Raw genomic sequence first — 24,478 nt, forward strand, 5'->3', positions numbered from 1 at the left:
GGCAATGTCTGGCTCCCGGGCGGCGGCGGCGCTTCGGCGGCGTCGTCTCCCGGGCTGAGCGGCGGCTCCGGGCCCGTCCGCGCCCTTCCCGCCGCGCTCTCCCGCCCCCGCGCGGGGTCTCGCCCGCCCCCCGGCCCGCCCGGCCGGGGATGAGGCGGTGCGGCGGCGGCACAAAGGCTCCTCCGGGGCTGCCCGTTGCCTGACGAGGCCCAGCGCCCCCGGGCCGGCCCCGCCGCCGCCCTCGCCGCCTCCATCCCGCCCTTCCTGCTGCCTTGCCGGCCCTCGGCCCCTACAGCCCCGCTGTCCCTCGCTGGCGACGGCCCGGCGGCTCCCCCTCCCGCCGCCCGTGGCCCCGCGGGAGGATGTCGGAGGAGCCCGAGATGGACAAGACGATCAAGGTAGGCGGAGGCACCGGCGCTCGGGGCGGGGGGCAGGCCCGGCGGGTCCCGGTCCCACGGTCTCTTGAGGCTGTGGCTCTGCTCCTCGGCGGACACCGGGCAGGGAAACGGGAGCTGAGGCGGGATCCGGCCGTGGGGGATCCGTGTGGAGACGCTGAGGCTGCGGGAGCAGAACCGGGGGTCCCGGGAACCGGGTCTGTCCCTCACAGCAGTTCTGGCTGCGGAGGCAACGCCATCGCCTCAGCCCAGCTCCCGGTTCCTCTCGGGATCTGTCATGAAAACAAATCTGGTGCGTGGGATGTTTGTGTTCGAGTGGCGGCAGAGGAGCTGAACAGATTCAGGATTTCTTTTTTGTCTTCCACAGTGAGGATCAGTGTGTGAGTTTAGTGCTTCCCCGTGAATCCTTCTGTGACCTGGCTGAGCGGATTTCCCGAAGAAGCCGGGGAAACCCTTTTGAGATAAAGTGGTGATAACACTATATTTTAAAGAGTCTCTGTAGGCTCTTTACCTTGTGCAAAGCGTTTGCTGTTGCAGTTTCTGGACACCTTCACAAATGCTTATTTTAATAAGTGAAAGTATTCCTTAAGGATGTGGTTAAAAAGACCCCATGTATTGGCATTTGCCACCTTTCTTTTGCCCTCCTGGCTGCCACAGTGGGATTTGCCTTTACAGAGCTCGCTGGGGACAAAAATCGATGCAAGAGAAGCAGCAACACACTTTTGTGTTGTTGAAATCTGGATTGATTTAAAATACATGAGTCTTGCCTTTGGAACTAAAAAAGCCCAAAGGAGAAGAACATGTAAGCACCGTATTCAGACAACCCAGACTAATTAAACCACGAGATCAAGTGCTGAAATGGTACACTGTCTCTTCCTGCTTTGGTATCATACACTGTCTCCTCCTGCTTTGGTATCAGTCTTGGCACAGCGCAGGTGAAGTAGCTGGCCAGATGGCTTTTGAAATAAGGTTTTTCAAGTATTTATGGGGTAATTCATGTGAAGGTAAAGACCTACACAGAGCTCTTGGGGGTTAAAACCAAAACCAAAACCCTGAAGCAGTTGTGTAAGTGTAGGGACAGTCCTGTACCTGCCTCCGCCCCCTCTCGGTTTATGGGGGTTCTGACCGAGAACAGATTACGGGCAAATCTTTTCACTTTTTGTGAAACTAAAACATAATTTAGTACTTCTGTATATTTTGCTGACATCTCTGCTTCTCAAATACTTGGTTATTGTTCAGGTTCTATTGCTTTTTCACCTGTGTCTGCAGCTTTAAGGTCTGTGACTCTAGATAGTGATCGCTGTTTAGGGCGAACTACCCGAAGTGGAAAGGCTGCGTGGAGCAGCGGAGGTGGAGTTACACCGGAATTTGCCGTTTCGCTTGTTGAATACGTGGAGCTTGTCCAAGCAGCAGCCTGTATCTGTTTAATTGGCTGTAGGGAGTGTGTGTTATTTTTAAAGTACCTTATTTTAAGCCTTTTCCTGTTGGTGCAAACTGAGAGGTGTCTGAGCAGCCCCAAACGCTGCCTGAGAGCAGCTCACTGGAGATCAAGCGAGGAGAAGTCTCAAGGTCTGGTGTTTCCAGGCTTTGAGCATCCCGGATTGCTGACTCTGCACGGGAGGATGCTCAGACCATCGTCTGGGTACCCTGAGCTTGTGCTGTTGAAGGTAACTCAACATTGGTGTGAATTTGGTTCTAACAGAATACATTTCAAATTACTTTATTCCCTTTGCTTGCTGGAAATTAGTGTCAAGAGTGACCAGACGTTCATTTGTACTTATATCAAACACACGACCATCATTTAAACTTAGAGCAATTTTGATATTTTCAGAGGGCGCTTTTATATCTGTACATTTATTATAGAATATTTCACGCTCTTTGAATGTTATGAACTCAGGTTGATTTGCAGCTACATAGTCTTGGTGCAGATTTGGAGCTCCTGTGCCTGAAGGAGATGTAGGTGATTCTGTACATTGATGGACATCAAAGTTCTGAAATACTCTATTTCAAATCATTAGGAAATGGTGAATAGCTTCTTGATCACTAGATTATTCATTTTTATTTCTAAGTTGTAAGGCTGCTTTGGAATGAAGATGGAATCCAAGTAAAAGTGCAGAAAGCAAAAGTGTTGGCTCTTTAAAACAACGGCAAATATGCAGAATATGAAAGAGGTCTTTTTTTTAATTAAAAATGGACCTATTTGTAGTTGAACTTGTCCTTCAAGAGTTGAGAATGACCAGAGCTTATTCTCACTTCGTGTAATTTGTAGATCAGAGTTTCCAGTTCCTAATCAGATTTTCTTCCACACGTTCAGCCGGAGTGAAGCGAGTTGTCTCGCTGCTGTTGCGGAAGCGGCAGAGGCAGCAGAAACTCTTCAGTCAAGACCAGGCTTGTCTGTGGAGACAGATTCTGGTTTTAGACCAACGTGTGCAGTTGCAAGGTGAAGTTTTGGGGCGGGTTAGTGGAGTTTTGGGGCAGGCAAGGCCTTTCTTTGGTGTTGGACCAGCAGCAGCAGACTTCAGAGCTCTGTAAAAAGTAATGAAAAGTTGTTATTGCTTAATCACGATGTTGCTGCAAAGTACTTGGGCATTTGCTTCTCCAGTTCAGTGGTTTGACTTTCTTCAAACCGTAACCACGGTGTGATTTGGAAAGCACAAGCTGCAGAGGTGCTCCCCAGGCCAGGGGAGCCCTTTCTCTGCTCATTAACGCTCTTCTCAAATTGTGTTTGCATTCCACCTGTGATGCCCTCAATTCTCTGTGTCTGAATATCAGGAAAATGAAGTCAGCTTTTCCCTGACGTGCTTTTCACAAGTGAAATTCATGTTAGTTGAATTGCTAAGAAAGTTTCTCTGTGCTTCTGCTAGAAAACAACAAACCTTGTGTGATCCTCTACACTTTCCTTCCCCTTTCTTTTAAAACCCTTCATAAAACCCCCAGTTAACTTTAATTTTTCCCTTTACACCTTTCACACTAGTCATTATGATTTATGCAATACCCACTCCAGACCGTGTTAAAAGTGATTATTTCCTTTCACAGCTGCCTTCTGCACTCTCTATTCCCTTCAAATCTTGCCTTAAACGTCAGTTTTCCTCCCTGGCTTTGTTTTCCGTCCCTGTGGTCCAGGGTCTGACCCCAGCCAGGCAACAGCGTTAAATCCACGATCGCTGCAGCAGCGGCTGACGATCCTGCATTGGGGACAGGTGTTTCCTGTAGCTGGGAGCACAAGCCTTCTCAGTTTTCTCATCATTTGTAGCACGAAATGCCACACATTTGGAATTGGAGTTGACAGAAGGGGAAGATCTGACCAGGGTAAAGTTGCTTTGCAAGTGCTGGACTCTGCCGTTTGTTTTCAGCGCATTTGGGAGTTATGTTACCCTCTTGCTTAAGCTCCCCCTCCCTTTTGTTATCCGAAGCGTGACTTTTTGAAAGGTATTCCCGAACAGTTTCATTAAAAAGGGCAGATTTTTTTGCTGTGTGTTGCTTTGCCTTGTGTTTGCTCACGGCATTTCCACCCTTCAGCCCTCGGTTAGATCGCCCTCGGTGCGACGGCACACGGCAGCGGCATTAATCAAAATGCTGCGACGTTTACATCCCACCTCGTGACATGTTTAAGCACGACGGCGCCCAGGCTGTGTCCTAACAAAGCCAAACTCTGCAGGGATTTGGATTATAAGGATTATAAATGTGAGCCTGGTTCATTATCAGCCAGGCGAAAACAAGTCATGCAGTGTTTAATTTACAGTAGAATGATTCCAAAGGTTTGAAAACCCCAAGAAAGCAGCAAAATAATTTTCCTCTGCACTGTATTGACCAATAAGTACATAATAAAGTTGTAACTGGGCCTTTGTATTCAGTTGCGATTGACCATTTCTGGGTGGAAAGCCGGATTTGAGTCCAGGCGGGGGAAAAGTGCCTTTGATACTCTTTCTGTATTAAAAGTGCAAGATCCCATTTACTGTTCTCAGTAATCCTGTTTCAGAATGCCAGAAATAATTTTAAACTGAGATGTGTTATTATGTGAGCATTTATATTTATCCAGGTGAAGCAAAACTCCAAAGCAGGCTCTTTCTCTGCTCAAGTATCTTGCAGATCAGATCTGCTGTGTTTTTGTCTTTTTATTGTTTTTCTAGGGATGTAGTAATTTATTCTTTTGTTTTTACTCCCTTTCCTTTCCCCTTTGCTCTTTTTGAACAGGAAACCTCCATTTTAGAGGAGTACAACATTAACTGGACGCAGAAGCTGGGAGCTGGGATCAGCGGTCCTGTTAGGTAAGACCTAAAACCTGCGGATTTGTGCGTAATCTCAGCCCGTTTCGTTAGCTGTGGGGAAGTGAGTGTGTGTTTTAATTGTGATGCGATATGTGGAAGACTTTCTTCAGAAGTAAATGCTTCTATTCCATGTGGCTCGTAGCTGATGCATGAGTGAAATATTGTCTTTTATGGGATAGGTTTGAAATAAAAGCTCCCTTTGCTTCTCCGCGTTGTCCCGTCTTGCTGCCGTATTCCCGAAGCAAAGCGGGAAAAGGAGTCGTTTGTGAAATGGTGGCGGCAGAAAATTCTGCTCAGACACCTTTGTCCTTTTGATGGCGGTGTCAGCGCGGTGCAAAGGTCGCTGCCCCCGTCCGCGGTGTCGTCGCACGTCAGCACCCTGCGCCTGTTTGCTATTTTTACCGGCTATTTATTCACATCACCATGCGAGGCTGAAGCAGCGAGTGCCCCAAGCTCTGCGGCTCAAGCCAGATGCACCCAGCGTGGATTTGGAACTGGATGCTTTCTGTAAAGCAAAATGTATATTCCCTTTTCAACAAGAACTCTTAGCTTTTGCGAGCGGAAATTTGCGCACAAGCACTGGAAAACAAATGTCTGCGCCTCTCTGTTCCAGGGCTTGTCTTTTGCCATTTATTTTCCTGTCCAGGCAACTGGTTTCTCCTCGTCCATTTTCTGTTGCTGTGTTGCCTCTGAGCTTTATCAAAATGTCCCTTTGTTTTTCATTCTTATAACTGCCTGTAAATATGTGGGCCCTTCCCTCTCATGCAGTTCAATTGTTAGTGTTAAATGGGGGAAAGAGGGGAAAAAAAGTGTGTGGCGCAGTTGGTGGCCTTGCTAAAACAAGGATTTCCATTCAGAAGCACTTTATTTATCGCAGACTACACCCTCCCTTGGGGATGTTCAGGCTGCCACTGTGTGCTTTGGGTGTTTTCATCAAAAATGTCTCATCAGGCTGAATGTCTGGAGTGTCTCCTGCTTGTCTGCAGTTACCCAGTGCTCTGTACTTTTTCTGCATTGCTGAAAATATAACTCAGTGTGCAGTGTTCCTGTGTAACGTATTTGATTGTTGTGGAAGGCTGAAAAGTGAGGTTTTCGATCTGGGATGTGGTGACAGGCGCCCTGTATATTCCACATTGCCGGGATTCCACTTAATTCCCATGTGGAGAGCAAACTCGTAACTACAGATCAGTTGCTTGAAGTGTCTCTTTAACTTTCTTGCTGACTGAATAATTTTGTTGCTGTAATACCAGAGTCTGCGTGAAAAAATCCTCTCAAGAACGCTTTGCACTGAAAATTCTTCTCGATCGCCCAAAAGCTAGAAATGAGGTACAGTTCCTGTTTATACTGTCTGCCTTGTGATGTACCACAAACTCTCGCCCTTTTGGTGGATCGTTGCAATGGTTTAAAAGAAAATAAACGTGAAGTTTTCTGCAGATCTTGCTGTGCAAGATGCCTTGGGTTTGATCCTCTGGCCCTGCTGTGCTTGGTTCCCAGAGGATGAGGTGGTGGGTGAAACTGGGCTTTGCTGTAGGTATGAGCTGTATATGTACAAGTGGAATTTATAGAGCTGCATTTTAAAGCTACTGCTCTCCCTATGTCCCGTGTAACATAACAGGAATAGTTTAGAGCTGTTGTGGTTTCTGTATCTCACACTCTTGGATGTCGCTACTCTAAGAATTGCCAAGAATGCTTCAAGGTACACTCTAAAAGGTGGGGGTTTAGCTGTGTGCGAGAAACTAAATAAGCTCAGGGATACGGTTTGTGACTTACTGTGGCTGCTGGGAGCTGCCAAGGTACCAAACTCTCTTGAGAATGATGGGCAGTTGTCATGAAAACTGAATATGTATTAATTGTCCTCAAGGTTTGGGCAACTCCCATTTCTTGTTGCTGAGCGAATTCTCATTTAAAATTCCCAGGGAAATATAAGAATATCGAGCCTTGGCTAGATTTAGCACTCCAGGTAGCTTTAAACCGGGCAAGATTCCTGCTTCAGAATCTTGGAACAGGAGACGAGGTTTTGTGTGTTGTGACTGCTGGACTTTGAGGCTATAAAAGGAGCTGGATTATGAAATTTCAAGTTTTATTCATTAATTTGCAGTTTCAATCATACCTCTATTGTTAGTTTAAAACTAGTTCTAGCTTTAAACTTATTGAAAAGAAAATAAAAGTTTGGGCTTTTTCTGGAACTCTGCAGGGTTGGACTGTGTGGTCTATAACAAATAGAATGACAATGTGTGATCTTTTTGTCGTGCTTGTTCCAAGAAGTGTAATGGCTGTTTGTCACTCATACAAACAGTTTTAGGGGCTTCTTTTGCTTTGAATAATGTTGAATTGGGTGGGACTGGCAGCGCACGGGCTCATGTGCCCCGTAGCATTGGGGGCAGAGGGTCAAGTCCGTGTCACCGTGTACAGTAACGTTTCTTCCCTTCTCTTCAAGGTACGTCTGCACATGATGTGTGCAACACATCCAAATATTGTTCAAATTATTGAAGTTTATGCTAACAGTGTGCAGTTCCCACATGAGTCCAGCCCAAGGTAAGGTTACATAGCGTGATTCACTCCCACAGCTTGCTTTCCATGTTTAGTCCAAGGTATAGTGGTGTTTGCCTTTTATTTTTAATCACAATGTGACCAAAATTAACATTTATAGAGTGTTCCAGATATGATATTTATACTTCAGACTAAGCAACGTTTGCTTTTTCCACAGTCAATGCCCAGATCTTTGCATATTTAAATGAATTTGTGTCCTTCACTATTGGTTTTGAATACACCTTGATTTCTTAGGTTTTTCATGGATTCGGTCTGTGATGCCCGCATTGTCTGTGAGAGTTCATCAGCTTCGTCCTGTTTGATATTGCTTTAGTTGCTTAGATTGAATTGTAACCTTTGAGCCTCCTTCTGCTTCCAAAGCACTATTAAAGCAGGACTGGAGCTGTGACTTGTGTTGCTGCCTAGAATCCTAAGAGGGATTCTTTTACATGATGGTGATGCCTGTGAGCCACTGGGAAATGGAGTGTCAGTCTTCATTTATAAAAAGAGAGAGAATTGTTTCTAAAAGTACTAGGTTCTGCCCTGTACACTCTCAATACGTTGTGCTGCTTAAAATGAACACAGCAAAACATGAAGCAGACATTATTTTTCATATATTGGTACCACTTGGGATAAAAACATTGTCTTCTAATTGGATATTAGTTGAGAAAAAAAAACGGAGCTGGGAAAACTAAAGAGCTGAGACCTGTCGTAGTCTCTGTTGTATCTGACATTGTTGTGTGGCAAGAAGAACTAGAAGTTGGTTTCTTGAGGATCCAGTGGTCCTAGTCTCCACACTTCCTATTTGTTGCCCTTCATAATTATGTCAATAAAGCTGGACATTAAAATAAGGATGTACGGCGGAGTATCCAGGCTCAAAAGCATCAAAGGTAATTCCTCAACCTTTTGCTTCGAAGTTTCCATGAAGCTCTTCAGTGCCTGGCGTGTCTGCAGGGCTGGGCGCAGATGGGTTTAATGCAAGACTCTACCTGTTGTGTTGTTCTTTGAGGGCAGAGTGAGACCTCGATGTGCCTGAACGGCTTCCAGGTCCAAACTGGCTCCTTGGGGGAAGGCGTGGGTGGAACTTGCATGGATCTGTCTGGGTGCATCCATGTAGACACGTCCGCGGCGTTTGCTCCAGCTGCGGGAGCCCAACACGAAGAGCAAACTGTAGGTTTCTTGCTGACAATCAGCGAGTCAGGTTGTGCTGGGAGCCAGAAAATCCTGCCATTTACGCGCTTAAAGGCAGAATTACGGAACCAAAATAGCGAGAAGAACTGTAGAAGCAGCAAGTTTATGTCTCTCTTTTGGCCTGCATCAGTAGATGTGAAGTATGCATTATTAGCTTAGCAGTTCTGTAATTTTTTTTTTTATTATTTTCAATATAACAAAATGAAATGCTTTTGAACAGGGCTCGGCTCCTAATTGTAATGGAGATGATGGAAGGGGGAGAGCTATTTCACAGAATCAGCCAGCACCGGCACTTTACTGAGAAGCAAGCAAGCCAAGTAACAAAGCAGGCAAGTTGACACCCATGTATAAGCAAATCCATGAATGATGATGGCTCAAGTATTTAACAATTTCTTGGGGTGGGGGCGGTGGGAAAAAAGGAAGCTAAAATAATCCTCAGTTCTGATCCGATGATCATTGCCTGCTTTGTTATATATAACCTGACAATGCCAAAGTTTTAACAGAAGCAAAGAATTGAAGGTGTGGGCTAGTTCTGGGTTGGGACCCTGGTGTCTCTGCTGTCCTTAGTGATGGTTTTCCTAACCTGGTCTCCAGAACATTTCACCAAAATGCTCGTTTCTTGCACAACCTTCCTGCCGTGTCCCTCAGTGTTGTTCTGTAAGTGTTGGACACAACAGCCCACGGGCTCCCCCAGGCCCCGCGTGGCTCCTGAGCTCCGGTTTGAGAACCGCTCATGGACGTGACACAAATTTGGCATTTCTGTCGCCGCTTGCACGGGGGAGCAGACAACAGACCTGTGTCCTGGGCCCTTGTTTTTCGAGCTGGGTTCTGTGTGGGGTTTTACGGAAGCCGTGCCTATCACGGAAGATAACAAGAGTAACATACTGCTATAGTGCATGTTTTCTGTGCTGTTTGTTCTGATGTCATTTTTCCCCTCTCCATTTCTCTAGCTGACTCTCTCTTGAATATTGTGTTTTAGAGTCTCCATGGTATTTATTACTAGACTTTATGAATGTATCTACATCCCAGTCACGCTCTTTCCCCTAAGCTGGGGAGATGATGTTTGGTACTGAGGCAGAAAAGAGGGACAGATTATTTCATCTTACTTTTCTGTCCTGTGCTTTGACTTGTTTCTGAATAAACGGTGATTGTGCTGCTGCCTTTTTGGCTTCATCCTACAAAGGCATTAGGTGGAAGTACAGAATTATTCTTGAGAGTTGATTTCCCTGTCCTTTGGATTTTGACAATGCAAGGTAGTCTCCAGGATTAACATGTTGGGAAAAATACCTTGAAACTATACCAAAAATGTAGTATAAAATTGAATTCTGACTTCATGTACACTTGGGTCTCCCAAGTAACTCTTTGCTTTGATGTTTGTACAAATGAAATTTGAAGGCAACGCTAAAGTCTAATTATTTAATCTAGTGGTTCTTCATCACTGTCTTGAACTATGGGTCTTAGGTTCTTTTATCCAGTAATAGTTAAAACCTTGTGACAAAGCTACCTCACTTTATTTGAGAATGTGTTTATGTTTGTTTCTGAGCTAAGTTACCTCTGAAGTTCTCTTGTTGCAGTAATTTGCAGAGTTCTAAGGACTCTCTGCTTCACCCAGGGCCCTGTGTTTGGGTGGGATCCTACAGAAGCGATAGGAATATTTCTAAATAAGGGGCACGTGGCTTTACATTACTTTTGTTTCTATAAATGAATTGTACTTTGAAATGTACGGCCTGCAGGGCTTTCATGGCTGGGTTACAGGTTTCTAAACACCACCAGTGTAGGAAGCTCTTTGAAAGGATCAAGTCATGCATTTCTTTGTAATATCAGACGAAACGGGTAAATTGCAGGCAGCAACATGAAGAATTATGGAATAAAACTGCCTGAATGTTCACTTCTAAGTTAGTAACAAATGCAATAAAATGTTTAAGGAAATACTAAAGCAAGAACGTGGTGTTGACTGTTAAACAGAATGTGATTGCTGGAGGGTGTGCAAGCGGGTTTAGTGACCTTGCAGGCCAGGCACAGTGTGTGAAAGGACACTGTCATGACCTGTTTCACATTGAGGGGGTAATACTGCCCTGATTTAGCCAAACTAAAATGGTTGGGAAGCCCAGTACAACTTAACTTCTGTTTTCTGTTTGCTTTGAGTGAAATGCCAACTGAAAAGTTTGGTGCATTTCCTTTCCTGCGCTATCGCGCAGTATGACCTGGCTTTTCTAAACTCAGAATTGTACCCAAGTGGAGTGAAAATGTTCAGGATCTAAGCTGTGTTGGCAGTGTCCTTTCTAAAGCTGATGTAACTGTTGAGGCTAAAGGGGAGTTCTGTAATTGTAGTTGATTTATTGTGCCCTTTTTCAGATAGCTTTGGCTTTGCAGCATTGCCACTCATTAAACATTGCACACAGAGACCTCAAGCCCGAGAATCTCCTCTTCAAGGATAACTCTCTGGTAAGATAAACACTTGGAATTCTTTGTTTACTGCTGAATTCTGTAAAATAGCTCCGTGGTGAGAAGGGTATATTAGAAAAGCTGATGCAATGAGATTTTGTAACGAAACCTCTCTTCCTTGTTTTAGGATGCACCCGTTAAATTGTGTGACTTTGGATTTGCCAAAGTAGACCAAGGTGACTTGATGACACCACAGTTCACTCCATATTATGTAGCACCTCAGGTAACAAATGGTTACAGTTCTATGCTAAATGGGGATAATGCTCTTTATTGCCTGTGCCTCTGTAACTGTGTCATTTTAAAGGCCTTTGCTGTCTTGTTAAGGGTTTCTGGGCACAGGAATGTTGAGTAATTGTGTAGTAGCCACCTTTCCAGCTGGAATGCTGTGGTGATCTGTTGATTAAAGCAGAGCTTGTGAGGCAAATTTCCTAGACTGGATTCTTAGCCCTGACTTATTGCTGGTGCCTCCTGACTCTCCCAGGCCTGACTCCCACTGGTGAAACTACTCCAGGGTTTTGACAATTGGCCTTTAACTGGTTGTTTTGGAAAAGTCTGTGTTTCACAATCCATCTTCCAGCTCAGGCTCGTGCAAGATGACATTAAAAAGAACTGTGCTGAAACAAAAAGGTTCTGTGGAGGCAATTGCTCAAAAAGGGGGCAGTGCCGGGGGGTGACCCCTTCACCTGGGCTTGGTCCCTTGTCAGCGGGCCTTAAAACACAATCTATAATTACGGACAGGCTGGTTTTGTAGTGGTGCTCTTTTGTGCTTTGTGAAGAAAATGAAAAGAGAACTGCAGATAGGTATTTAATTGCAGTACTGGGCACGTCAGCAGCCTTCAATGACTGGGAAGAGCAGTTGCAGAGGTGATACCGTGCAGCCACAGCCCAGTGCAGGCAAAACTGGAATTTTCTTGCAAAGCAGCAAAATATTTTAGCTGAAATTTTCCCACGTAGAAAGTTCTGGTATTTGTTAGGAAGAACAGTTTGAGTTTAGCAGAGTCTTCAGTAACTGAAATAAGTCTACCTTACAGAAGAGCATTGGGCATCTTTGCCATAGGCATTGCTGGTTGTGGTGCCTGCGAGTAGGATGTATTTTGCATTATTTCTTTTTCTTCTCATGACAACAGGTATTAGAGGCACAAAGACGGCATCAGAAAGAAAAATCTGGTATTATTCCCACCTCTCCGACACCTTACACTTACAACAAGGTAAGCTATGAAACAACTCCCAAGTCAATATCTTTGCACAGTGTTTTCCCCCTCTCCCTGCCCCGATAATATCTGCTGTAGCAGTAGTCTATAAACATGGCTTATCACCTAAGGCAATAAACTTTATTGGCCTGAAATTACACACTTCTGGCCAGAAGCAATAAAGTTGTTCTGATTTCTGTGACAGAAATACATCTAATAACGAGCCAGATAGCTCACACAAAGTACAAAGCAGGATCTGCTGGAAGCAGCAGGGAAATGTCATGTTGCTTTCTTGTGTACATGGGGATTTTCAGCTGTAAAGATCTCTGGGGCTGTATATCTGAAAAATGTTGTTCCTTCAGCTTTTCTAGAAAATGTGACAGAGTGAGCAGGTATACAGTGGTATTTCTGCTTAAACTTTTTAGGTTCAGACCAGGTTTTGTTCTATTGAACTGGCAAATTAGTAGATGATGATCTGTGCAGGTAGCTGTCTTAGCTTAGAAGTGGCACGCCAGAAGGTGCTACTGGCTCTGCATTCTTCCTGATGGAGCGAATAATGAAATGCATGCTTGGTCCAAGCCTAATTAATGATCCTCTAATTAAAGGAAAAATGTACAAACGTTGTTAAAAGAGCACTAAATATTAAAAAGGTTTTGGAGAGAGCAGAATGATTGTACTGGAGTGGGACCCTGTGGGAAGTTCTTTGACTTCCACAAGAGACTGGTTGGAAGGAATCCTTTAGTCTGTGCCAACTGGAGTTTCTGGGTGTGCAAAGCACTTCTTAGGCTCTGTTGTTGAGGCAGCTGTGGTGGTACCTTGTCTGTATCCGGGATCTTCTGCAAAATGACCAATATTGCATTGTCTGTAGCAGTAAACCATGGCAATAACAACTGCTGTGAGAGTCTTGTAAAGTGTCCACAGAAAGTGTCCTGAAGGGTTGTCTTTTTCATCATTCCAAAACATCTTCCTCCGTATCAGCATTCCTGTCTCCTCCTGGCTTAGCAGTGTTTGCACCACTCAAGGTTTTTCTTTCAGGGTGCTAATTTTGACAAAAGTTAACTGGTTTCTGATTGCAGTGCTAAGTATCTGCACTTCTTCCAGCTTCCAGGATGGGTGTTTAACGCACCACATGCTAGAGGGGTAGTTTGATATATAGTGTTATGTTTTAGTAGCCTTCTAGAGAGAGCGACACCAAAGATGGGCAGAGATGACATTCACTTTTTCAGAGTTATGATTCTCCCTTCTCCATCCTGGAGAAACTGCTTGGTGATTGAAGCCAGACACTTCTCACAGAAAGAGTTCTCAGACAGGTGCCGACAGGCTTTTCACTACAGAATTTCTTCTGCCTTCTCTCGTGTGAACCCCAGTCACAGGGAAGGTTCTTTTTTATAAATTCTGAAAGTCTCTCGAGAGCTCCACTTCTGTGGACTGAAGCAGATTTCCTCTCCAAGGGACTTTCCTCTTTTGTTGGAAGAGGGTAGATGCAGTTCCAGAGACACCTAGAAGTGGTTGTTCATGTTGGTAGCAGTTTGGCAGCTCTTTTGTTCTTCTAATGAACAAAGAGCCCTGGCCATGGCAACTGAAGCAAAATATGGGTCATATTCTTCTACAGAACAGAAGAACCTTGAAAACAGATACCAGCTAGAGTTAACTGGCAAGGTTCCGCTGCCTCGATCTGCTGCGATTTACATTGTGAAACAGCGATTTCTTTTTCATGTTTCATTTAAAGAGCTGATCGGTCACTCCGAACTGCTCTCAGCCATGGTAGCACTAACTATCCTCACCCTGCCAAGTGTGACTCACTGCAAAAGCAGCATCTGGCATATGCCCGATTGCCCAAAATAGCCTGTGATGAACTCCCAGGTCCCCTGTCCTTCCGCAGCGATTCAGAGCCTGTGATCCACCTTCATGATCAGCAGCACGTTTAAACTGAAGGAAAAAAAAATATATATTTCATTCCCTGAGTGTTTTTATTAAGCTGTGTGTGTGTTGGATCAACTCTAAGTGTGGATATCATGGCTGGAGAGGATTGACTCTTGAGAAATAGAATCTGGGAACCATGTCCACAGAGAGTTTAGAAACCCGTTTCCTACTTACATGACTGAAGTCACATTGATTTCATTAGAAATAATCTGCAATCACTGGAAAAATGGTGAGAATTTAGGTACCTAAATAGAAATTTAGCCTTCTAGAACCATCTGAGAGTGGCTTAACCAGCTTGCTGAAAAGCATACCTACGTGGGCTAAATCCCTGGAATTTGTTCTAGTATCAGCATCCACATCTTTTGTAGAAGCCAAAAGCTGAGGGTGATCAGGATGACCTGATGTGTGTTCCTTCCAGAATGAAACAGTCTCACCTTTGAGGGGCCCCTTTCCAGGTCAGTGTCCATCCAGTCAAAAACAAACGAACAACAGCTTTGGTGTCAGGAATTTTCTCTGAGTTTGTCCATGCAGCTTCATGAACGCTGGTGCTGTCCTGGATCGGGGGTGGAATGTACAGCCTGGGGCAGACAGGGTGGTGTGGAGGTTGCTTCAGGTAGCAGCTGTGCACATTTCTGGTGGTAGAAACCCAGTGCAGAACCTCTCCAGTTCCCCAAATCTGCCCTCAAGCATCTTTCCACAGTTAGCTGGACCTGGCTGGAGCTCAGGCTTCTGCTTACGTGTGGCCGTGTGTTCCTGTCCGTCCTTGTGCTGGCAGAAACCTGGAGGACTGATAGTGCTGGAAATCAGCTTATTAAAAAGAAATTATTCAGGTCCTGCCAGCCCCAGGCTACACTGTGCCATGGCCAGGAGATAGCAGAGCTGTGTCCTTAACGATATGGTTGGTCACTTGTATTGAAGTCTGGGCTGTTACAGTCCTTCTTCGCAAGTTGTGTCTGTGTTGTGTGAACACCCTGTGCTTCCAACTGGGAGATAAATCTGGCTTTCAGCTTCTTTACTGAGCTGGTTTTTGGCTGGATCCACCTCCTGGATGAACTTGTTGTGTGTCGCATCAGCAGCAACGCTGGTGCCGGGGCAGGAGGGAGCGCAGTGTGCGCAGACCTGAAACGCTGCTCCTGGCTTTCTGAAGCTTCTCCATCGCCCCGCCTTTCAGCATATTCATTAAACATCTCTGATTAAGTATCTCTTATCTCTGCTAGTTCATTTGTTTGGTGTTTCTTTTTTTAGTCTTGCATTCTAAAAAAAAAAATGACTGTATTCTGTTTTATGTTCTGATACTGAGTGACGAAGATTGAAATATCCCGAGAGATCTAATAAATGTGTGGCTTGCTCCCCTCACCAACGCACTGGCTGTTTCCAGACAATTCACCATTGCACAGCAGAGTTACAGGAGCGCTTTCTGTAAACAGGTTACTTTTGGGTACTGAAAGTAGTTTAGCTTGGCAGTGTGGAGTTATCTTGTGCTTACATATTTGCTGTGTTTACCCGTGAGGGTCCTCAGACGGACCTTTAGGAAGAGGCTGAGCTGTGTTTCTATTTTCTCAGGGAATCACGTAGAACTTTTAACATAGCTACACCACTACTTGCTGCAAATTGCGCCCCAAAGTGATCATTTCCTTGCTTTCAGAGCTGTGACTTGTGGTCCCTGGGTGTCATTATTTACGTGATGCTGTGTGGATACCCTCCGTTTTACTCCAAACACCATAGTCGGACAATTCCAAAGGACATGCGGAAAAAGATCATGACAGGAAGTTTTGAATTTCCAGAGGAAGAGTGGAGCCAGATCTCAGAAATGGCGAAAGACATTGTGCGAAAGTGAGTCAGTTGAGGAAACTGTTGTATTGCTCTTTGCTTATATCGAGAAATCGGAACAATTACTTGAAAGTGCATTATCAATCACAAAGGGCTTATTTTTCCAAAGGCGGGGGGAATTGTGTGCAGCACATACAGCTGACAAATTTTCTATCCTATTTAGCACAATTGAAGTCTGGTAAATACATTTCTTTCCCTCTTTTGTTTTCCTCCCAACTGTTGTGTTCCATTTTTGATGTCTCCTGTCTCTGAAGCTGCAGAGTACATTGTGCGTTTAGTCTTTATGGGGAGTGGGTACACTAGTTTGCTTCAGAGCAGCATCGACAAACAGCTGTCCCATCTGCAAGTGCTCTCTGTGCACGTGTCTCCTACGATAGTGTTTAAAATCGGGGGCATTTAGGAGGTGTAATAGGATCTGGTAGATCTGTCCCTAAAAACCTCATGCACACAACGTATGGTCCAAAAGGAGTCAAGAGAAGGGCATGGAAAGGGAGGTTAAGATCTGTCACAAGCAGTCAGACTATGAAATAAGGTTTTGCATTGGTGTTTTATTCTAAATATTAATGGAAACTGCTTTTCAGGCAGTGCACAGCTCCCAATCGCAAATATTTCAAAGGCTGTGATCCCGTGGTCCTGTTTGAAAGCAAGAATGTGGCACTGATTAGGTCTTGACCTCTCTTATTTTTTAAAATGTGAGAGGGACTTAACTGCCTTTGTGTGTATCACCAGAGGAACCAGAAGGATAAAAGAACATAAATAGAAAAAAAATCAGTTAAATAATTTTAAACTCTCCTGCCTCCTCTGTCCTGTAAAATCTCCAAGGACTTAACGTTGTTTGGAAAGGGTGCCAGACCTGTTCATAGCGGTGCAGGAGAGCCTACAACCTTTCACCAATTCAACTGCACATTATGTTGCAGTGGAACTTCCATTTATACCAAGGTCAACTCTTTATTCTCACTCAGGAGCTCCACAGTCAATGGGTTTCATTGTCTTTTAAAATGGCCATGAAACTCAGCTCACAGAATGTCATTACTTGGCTTGAGTTCACTTAATTCTCTCACTAATGTTTTCAGGACTCCCCTGCTTGTCTTTTCCAGCCGGTGGGTCTGAACCTGTGTTTATGGTGCAGGAATACGTTTAGGCTTTTCATAATTCTGGATAAGCTTACATTTTATTTATGGAGACTGCTATTGACATGAAGTCTTGCTTCTGAAGGTCATATTTTTGCATTCAAGCAGCTGCTTCCTTTCAAGCATGTCGAGCTGATTTCTGACCTCGAGCTTTATGAGCGGGAGTGCTTGATAATAGGATAGGACTCCAAACACCTGTGGAAAAGGAATGCACGTGTCTTGGGTCTGGGATCAAAACTGAACTTAAAACCTTCTTGCTAACATGGCCTTGCAAGTGGAATTTCTGAGCTAGCCTGTGGTCCTGCTGACATTTTGTAAAAGTTATTTCCACTTCCTTGGTACATTAAGTGATTCTGCTTTGCAGCCAGGAAGCTGATTTAGAGTGTTGTCTAAGAAAATGTGACAAGCTAATCAAGTCATTCTGTTTCTAATTTAGACACCTGGGGATAACTTGTCATTACTCTGTATGAAATTTTACTTCTTTATTAAACAGTTGCATTTATCCTGAGAACATGAGTTTACCTGTAAAATCTCTTTCCAGGGTTTTATTCTAGTAAAATTTATTTCCATGGAGTTTTCAGAGATCTCAGAATAAAGTTCCTTCTTATTTTGAGGTGCTGTAACCTGCCAAAGTGTCCCTTGCTGGAGGATTTTGCAGGGGGAGAAGAGCTGGGGTGTTGCATGGTGAAAGCAGTTAATTCAGCAAACAGGTTTCCAAATTAGAAAGTTTGCCTTGCTTCCCCATGCCCAGAGTCCTTGGGATGAGTATAGACTGCTATGTGAATGAGCTCTAGATGTGCATTTTCAGGCAGTGTCAATCTGGATCATTTCCAGCTCACCTGGAAGATAATTTCCCATCTGGGTGGATGTGAATGTAGAGTTCAGCAGAACGCAAGTGCCTTTGGTGCCTTTCTGTGTGCTGAGTTGCTGAATATAACTGAAAGAGCTGTGATAGCATTAAAACATCACCGCAGTGAGGGTCGGGGGGGCTAATAGACTGATTTGGGGTCAGCTCGGTGTTTCAGGTGTTAGGAAGAGTTTCTTTTTGGCCCCTTTAATGCTTAGAGATTGCTAAGTGCTCTGATCCCAGACAGAGCAGCACGTTGTAAATCCACAAAGATGTCTTTACGGACTGCTGGATTCCTCTTCCAGGCTGCTGAAGGTCAAACCCGAGGAACGACTGACTATTGAAGGTGTCCTGGACCATCCCTGGCTCAACTCCACTGAGGCGCTTGATAACATCCTGCCCTCTGCCCAGCTGATGATGGACAAGGTCTAAACAACGTTTTGTTTTATGAAGAATGTTGCATAGAGGAGCTGGGGAGCTCCTGGGTGGTTTGGGTGGTGTTATGCAGACAAAGAGCTCCTCTTCTGCCTTAATTAGAGCTTGAGATCTTTGTAAGAAAATTGAAACAGTTTGATATTTGGGCTTGGAGAAGATGCTCCAAGATTGGTGGTGAAGAGGAGCCATGTGCTAAAAAGTAGAGACCAGAGTACAGCAGTAAATGTGCCTGAGGACTCTTCTGCAGGTCTTTTCTCTTTTTTTCCCATGTTTTATACCTGACTACAGCTATGACTTCATTAATTAGCACCAAATGAATAGCCCTTCATGCTTCCTTTAAACTGTACTCAAAGAGGAGTTCACTCAGCACTCTCAAGCTTGTGAACATGAAAAGCAAAGATGATCCTTTGTCCTATTCAGCCCCTGTGAGGTTGAGATATATTGTCCCACAGTCAAGGACTGTAATTCTAACCATGTCTTCCATAATGCAAACCTGATTTTTGTCATGCATCTCTGAAATAAACATGATTTGATGCATCTTTTTGGGTTTTTTGTCCATGGTTAACACTGTCCATATATTGTTCTTTAATTTACAAAGAAGCTATTTAAAACATCAAGTGCAACTGTTTTCATTCCAGGCGATGGTTGCGGGGATACAGCAGGCTCATGCGGAACAGCTTGCGAACATGAGAATCCAAGACCTCAAAGTCAGTCTCAAACCCCTTCACTCCGTCAACAACCCAATCCTGCGCAAAAGGAAATTACTGGGGTAACTCTAACGCTGTTTCTCAAAGATCGGCAGCCGTGCTGCAGGGAAATCACTTTAAGCATGTTACAGGTTCATTTAATTGTAACCACACTTCCAAATTTCTGCTTTGATTGACACACTCTTCGCACTGAAGTGGGCAGTTGGAGTCAAGAAATACTTGCACAATTTGTTGTGCCTCCCAAGATATGCCGGTGAGGGTGGGAAAGACATTGCATGATGTTATGATACTATATAGGTAGTGGAACAGGTTATAAGAAGATGGGTCACATGTTGAGTAATGTAGGGCAAACAGGGAGAAAGAATTCCAATATTTTTTTTCTGATCCTGAAGTTTTTTACTGAAAAGGTCAGGTAATGTCGCTCTGTTTGAGTTACCTATCTGAAAAATAGGATAATGCATTTTAGGATTACCGTTACCTGAACTGATTTAAAGAAATCTGTATTTTTCTTCATATTTTAAGTGGTCTCATAGTGCAGACATTGTAATGAATGCTAAATCCAGTTCCCATTCCCAGCTTCCCAGAGAGTGAACAAGAGCATTACGCTGGTGCAGTTATGCAACGAGCAACAGACTTGAGTTGCATTCAAATTGTGATTGTTTCCTCCTTGTTCTTCTGCAGCACGAAGCCAAAGGACGGTGTTTATATCCATGACCCTGAGAATGGAAGTAACGATTCCAACGTGGCTCTGGAAAAGCTCAGAGATGTGATTGCTCAGTGCATTCTACCCCAGGCTGGTAAAGGTTGCCACTTTTAAGAAAGTTATATTCCTAAACATGCAAGACACTGACTTTTTACTGTACTGCAGGGTCAGTCTGTGTCAGTGGTGAGGAAGGATAAACAAAATTCCTCTTGTCCTAGTTAGTCTCAAGAGAAAAGTGTTATCTGTGGACTGTAATTTTGCTGCCTGCCTAATGTTAGTGCCAACAGTGACATGCAGAGCTGTCAAAATCACTTTCAATCAGGAGTATCTGCTTTCAAACTGATTTCCTAGTCTGCGTGAGGCCACGAGGAATAACCGCACGCACTGTTAACTGAAGCTCTGAACGTTGCTGCGAGGCAGAATGACAAACCTCCTGTTTGTCTTTGTTCTCCTAAACAGGAGAGAATGAAGATGAGAAACTGAATGAAGTGATGCAGGAGGCGTGGAAGTATAATCGAGAGTGTAAGTTGCTGCGAGACACTCTTCAGAGCTTCAGCTGGAACGGTGAGGAACTTTCTCTTCCGTGGAGAATGGTGCTAATGGCAGGTGAAGGAGGGGAAACAGCGACCTTGTCTGGAAATAGAAACAAATTTATTGAATTTGTGTCAGGCTGATTTAGGTTTTGACACTGTTTTAGCCCGTCTGCCATCATGGATGTTCTAGACATGAGGCTGAAAGTTCTGCTTTAAAATTTCTACTTGTGGTTCGGGGTAGAGTTTTCAAAGGCACCAAGTTGTGTAGGACCAGAACAGCACAGACAGATCATCTCTCTAGAAACAGCTTTAGTTGTTTTGAGCTGGTTTCCTTCCAGTTGGTCATGACCCTCGTTCTGCTGGAGGCTGCTGCCCTCATCTATGTCAGCTCAACAACTAGAGACGGAAATTCACTTTGGTTCACTTGCAAATGTCCTACGTTTGTGTGTGAAGTGTTGTTTTGTGCATACGGCTCCAGCTGTGATTGCTTTCCTCCGTGTGCCCAGCGCCAGCTCTGACTCCCTGTTCTTCTCTTTCCAGGCAGAGGATTCACAGATAAAGTGGATCGACTAAAACTGGCAGAAATAGTAAAACAAGTTATCGAAGAGCAGACAAACTCCCATGACTCTCAATAGCTGGAGCTTCTTGATCTTATTTTTTTTACCATTTAAGATTTATTCTTTAACTGTAAAAAGTATTTTTATGTAAATTAATAAATCATAATTATTTCATTAAATTTCCATACTGCTTGAAAATGCTGTATAGTTGTAGATACAAAAAAATCATTGGTACTGTAATATTTTTTTAAAACTCAGTTCCTTGAGGTATATATGATCACTTATGTACTGTCAATCATGAGTTCCCCAGACGGGGCAAATTATATTGTTAAAGACCGTTTTTTTTCTTAATAACCAGTTGCAGAAGCTGCCTTCCATCTGCTATACATACAGCCAGCTGCAATGACTGTGTATGTTAACGAGACAGTTTCCCAACACCCTGCTCAGTAAGTACTTGAAGCAAGTGAAACAAACTTCCGAGCTACCCGTTGCGCCTGAATTCTGAGTCTTTATGTAGAGGCAACTAATTAGCCGCCTGTTTCGCTAGGTGACCCGAGAGCCACAGATGGCCTTGCCAAAGCCACCTGAGTCCATGTGCTTGCTGCATTTTTCAGTTCTGATCAGTAGCCCTCTTTGATTTTTCTTTTTCCCCATTTTCTTCGGACCTTCACTAAGGCTTAGTCCTTCTTTCTTCTTCACAATCTTCCTCAGACCTTTTTTAAGGCTGAATTGGCCATTCAGCATAAGACTCCTCTTTTAATCATACTGTTCAACAGCAGAACAGAAGAACATTCTAATTACTTATGTGTAAGTTATTTTTATTTTCATGGTGGAATCTTCTATGGACAAGAAGCTGGGGGTTCATTTGTGTTAGCCCCAGATCAGCAGTTGTGTGTTTTCCACCCATGTGCTCTACTCTTTCCTTTCTAGAAGATCTGACACTTGGTTTCAACCTTGTCCTCTTGTTGGAAAGAGATCATCCTGGCAAGGGTCACAGTGCTGCTGTGTCAATCCACCGGTGACGCTTCTGTGTCACCCTCTGGAGTCTGAGCTCCTCATCTCTGATGCCTTCGAGCTCCTTCTGGGGAGTGAATGATGTGGGGCTGCTCCTTGGGACGCGTCCTGCTGCTGCCCGCACCGTGAGGCTGCCCAGGGCACATTCTTACACTAGTCTGGAACATTGGCTCCGAAACCTGCTTTTTTAAAAATTTTAATTAAACGAACAAATGAAAAAGATCTGTACATATTTCTAGTTTTCTACCTTCTGATGCTTTTCTTTCTTTTGAGACTGGTCGAAGGCTTTTTATAGAGATATTTTGGTACTAAACCTGTGCAGACGTTGAATGAGTTCGGTCTGCAGACTGAAGTGCCAATTCAGGGCTATTAGTAAAGACTCTTGAACATTATTGTTATATTTCATAGCTCTTTAATTTTGGGTTTACATTTACAAACCTGAGCCATGAATCCCCCAATTTACTCTTATTGCAATCCAGCCTTGTTCTTTTTTGTCTTTTTTCTATACCAGACTTCCTTGCAACTTTTAGCTTGGGTGGCAAACCAATGTCTTGACTCTTTCTATAGAATTTTATAAGCAGTGACTTAGTTTTTCTACATGAAGGAGATACTTCATTTCCCATTCTTTGTCAGCGTTCTTTTAATCCTGTCGACAGTTTTCCAACGCCTGATTTATTGCAGAGTGAGAACCACAATCCCTGCTTAACCGTCTCTGATGGGAACAGGGAGGCTTTGATTCAGCCAGAATTGTACCTCTGACACTACATGGAGTATTTGTGCACTGACATGTATCAACGATGGCTAGAGATATAGCAAGAGATGAGTATCTGTAATTTCTCAGTAGTCTCAGCAAGTTTGCAGGCCCTATTATATGCATTTCTGTCCTTGGCCTCAATTCTAGGTCATGTCAACATCCATGCAATCTTTAAATGTAATAGATAATTTCCTTTTTAACTTGAAATCCATGTGTTTTTTTTCTGAGAAATCTCATTGTTCTGAAGCTTTTAAGTGTGGCAAGTAGAGAAATAGAGAAGGAAATCACCTTTGTTTGAATGGGAGTGTAAAAAATTCCCCACAAAAGCACTTTGCAACTCTGCCCTCCGAGGAGGAAAAAGAATTTGACCGGTTTCTTGGTAGCCAGAACTTTTTAGCAGAAGAATGGATCAGATTGTATCTATTTTCATGGTTAATATGGAGTGTGGTCAGCAGATACCACTGATAGGATCCAAACACCTTCCACGGCAGAATAATTTCCAGCTGTTACAGGCGGTGAGGTGGGTACGTCTGCGACTGACCGTGGTGTGTTTTGGTGTCTGGAAGGAAGTCCAATTTCTAAAGGCTTCTGTGAATAAGGAACCGCTTTTTGTGGATTTATTGTAGATTTATTGTGTGTGATAAATAAGAATGGCCTGAGCTAAAACAGATGTAGGGAGAGACAGATTAAGATAACACAATTTGAAGATTCAAGGTCAAATGATTTTATTTCTATGAGAAAGCTGATTATTTTACTCTTTAAAAATTTAAGTTATGCTTTAGATTTCAAAATTAATTTAATGGGTTGACTTACATATTTTTAAAGTAGTATTTTACTTTCTCCTTCCTGTGTTTATAATTTTTTCAGCTGACATAAATGCAAGATACCTTGTCTTGATTATATAAGGTTTTACTTGGTAATAAATCTACTGATCGTTTATAGAAGACTGTGAATATTGTAAATATCTTGAGATGGAAGGGTCGTGTGGGATCAAAGAAGACATTCTTTGTACAAACACTAAAAGGATATGAGAAAGCTCTGTAGGTTGGTTTTTTTTAGAATTTTATTTAAGAGAAAAATCTCCAAAATCATTTGACCTTTTCGAAATTTTATGTATATCTGACTTCTCTTGTGACTTGATTATTTTAAGCTATATATATGAAAAAGTTAGAAGAACTTGACTAGGCAAAAGAGTTTTTGATTGGAAATAGCAACATGTCAAAGTTTTGCTGTCGTTACTTCAAGTTTTTCTTTTGGAAATCTTGAGTCTGTCCTCATGCCATGTTCAACTTCTGTGGAGTAAAACGTTTTCATTTCTCCTTTTCAGTGTTACCTGCAATATGTTAGTTTATTTTGGATCAGTATTATATTGTAAATATTACGCATCGGTGTATATAAATGATTTTACTAAACTTCAAAGTTACCGGCTGCTTTTCTTTTGTTCCTAAGTCCCCGTGGCACTGCAGGGAAGGACAAGTGTGGCCTGGAGAGCTCAGCCACGTGTCTGGTGTCACCATGCTGGGCCCTCTGTCCCACCTGCCTTACAAATGAGAATACACTCTTTGCTTTATGTTTTCATAGAATCATACTTGTTGGAAGAGACCCTCAGGATCGAGTCCAACCATAACCTGACTTCGGCACTAACCCGTGTCCCTGAGAACCTCATCTATGTGCCCTTTAAACCCCTCCAGGGCTGGTGACTCCACCACTGCCCTGGGCAGCCTGTTCCAGTGCCTGACAGCCCTTTCTGGGAATAAATTGTTCCTAATTTTTTTCTTTTGCAGGAGTGCTGTGTGATGAAAGAATATCTGACAAGACAGGCTGGATAAAGCCCTAAAAAAAATCTGTGTGCTCTGCCTGGCAATGTAACCTGCAATTGTTTCTTTTAGCCAGCTTTCCGTTAGGTGGCAGCAGTACCTGCCTGGTGCTACAGCTTAACCCCCTAAAGCGGTGCAGAATTTTTTGTGTAGCTACAATTTTGGGCGGCCAGGGAAGGGCTGAGCTGTTCTGTGGTCGGTGATGTCTCC

The 24,478-nt window shown here is 43.6% G+C and overlaps 1 protein-coding gene across 6 annotated transcripts; it reads left to right on the top strand.

The window, feature by feature from the left end:
- The first annotated feature begins 214 nt into the window (after positions 1-214).
- MAPKAPK5 (MAPK activated protein kinase 5) lies at positions 215-23,870 on the top strand. Of its 6 annotated transcripts, none has more exons than XM_065033522.1 (14): positions 215-398; positions 4,590-4,663; positions 5,914-5,989; positions 7,101-7,198; positions 8,604-8,716; positions 10,743-10,828; positions 10,956-11,051; positions 11,956-12,036; positions 15,587-15,774; positions 18,054-18,174; positions 18,822-18,952; positions 19,572-19,693; positions 20,053-20,157; positions 20,667-23,870. In XM_065033522.1, exons 1-14 carry the CDS (start codon positions 363-365, stop codon positions 20,759-20,761), a joined length of 1,422 nt encoding a protein of 473 aa, XP_064889594.1. In that variant the 5' UTR covers positions 215-362; the 3' UTR covers positions 20,762-23,870. The 6 variants fall into 6 exon arrangements, with proteins under 6 accessions (XP_064889594.1, XP_064889597.1, XP_064889596.1 ...); XM_065033525.1 differs by having other exon boundaries at positions 19,572-19,687; XM_065033524.1 differs by having other exon boundaries at positions 8,604-8,712; positions 10,739-10,828.
- Positions 23,871-24,478: the final 608 nt, after the last annotated feature.

This window comes from Columba livia, chromosome 17, assembly GCF_036013475.1.
Source record: "Columba livia isolate bColLiv1 breed racing homer chromosome 17, bColLiv1.pat.W.v2, whole genome shotgun sequence".
Taxonomy (NCBI): Eukaryota; Metazoa; Chordata; class Aves; order Columbiformes; family Columbidae; genus Columba; species Columba livia.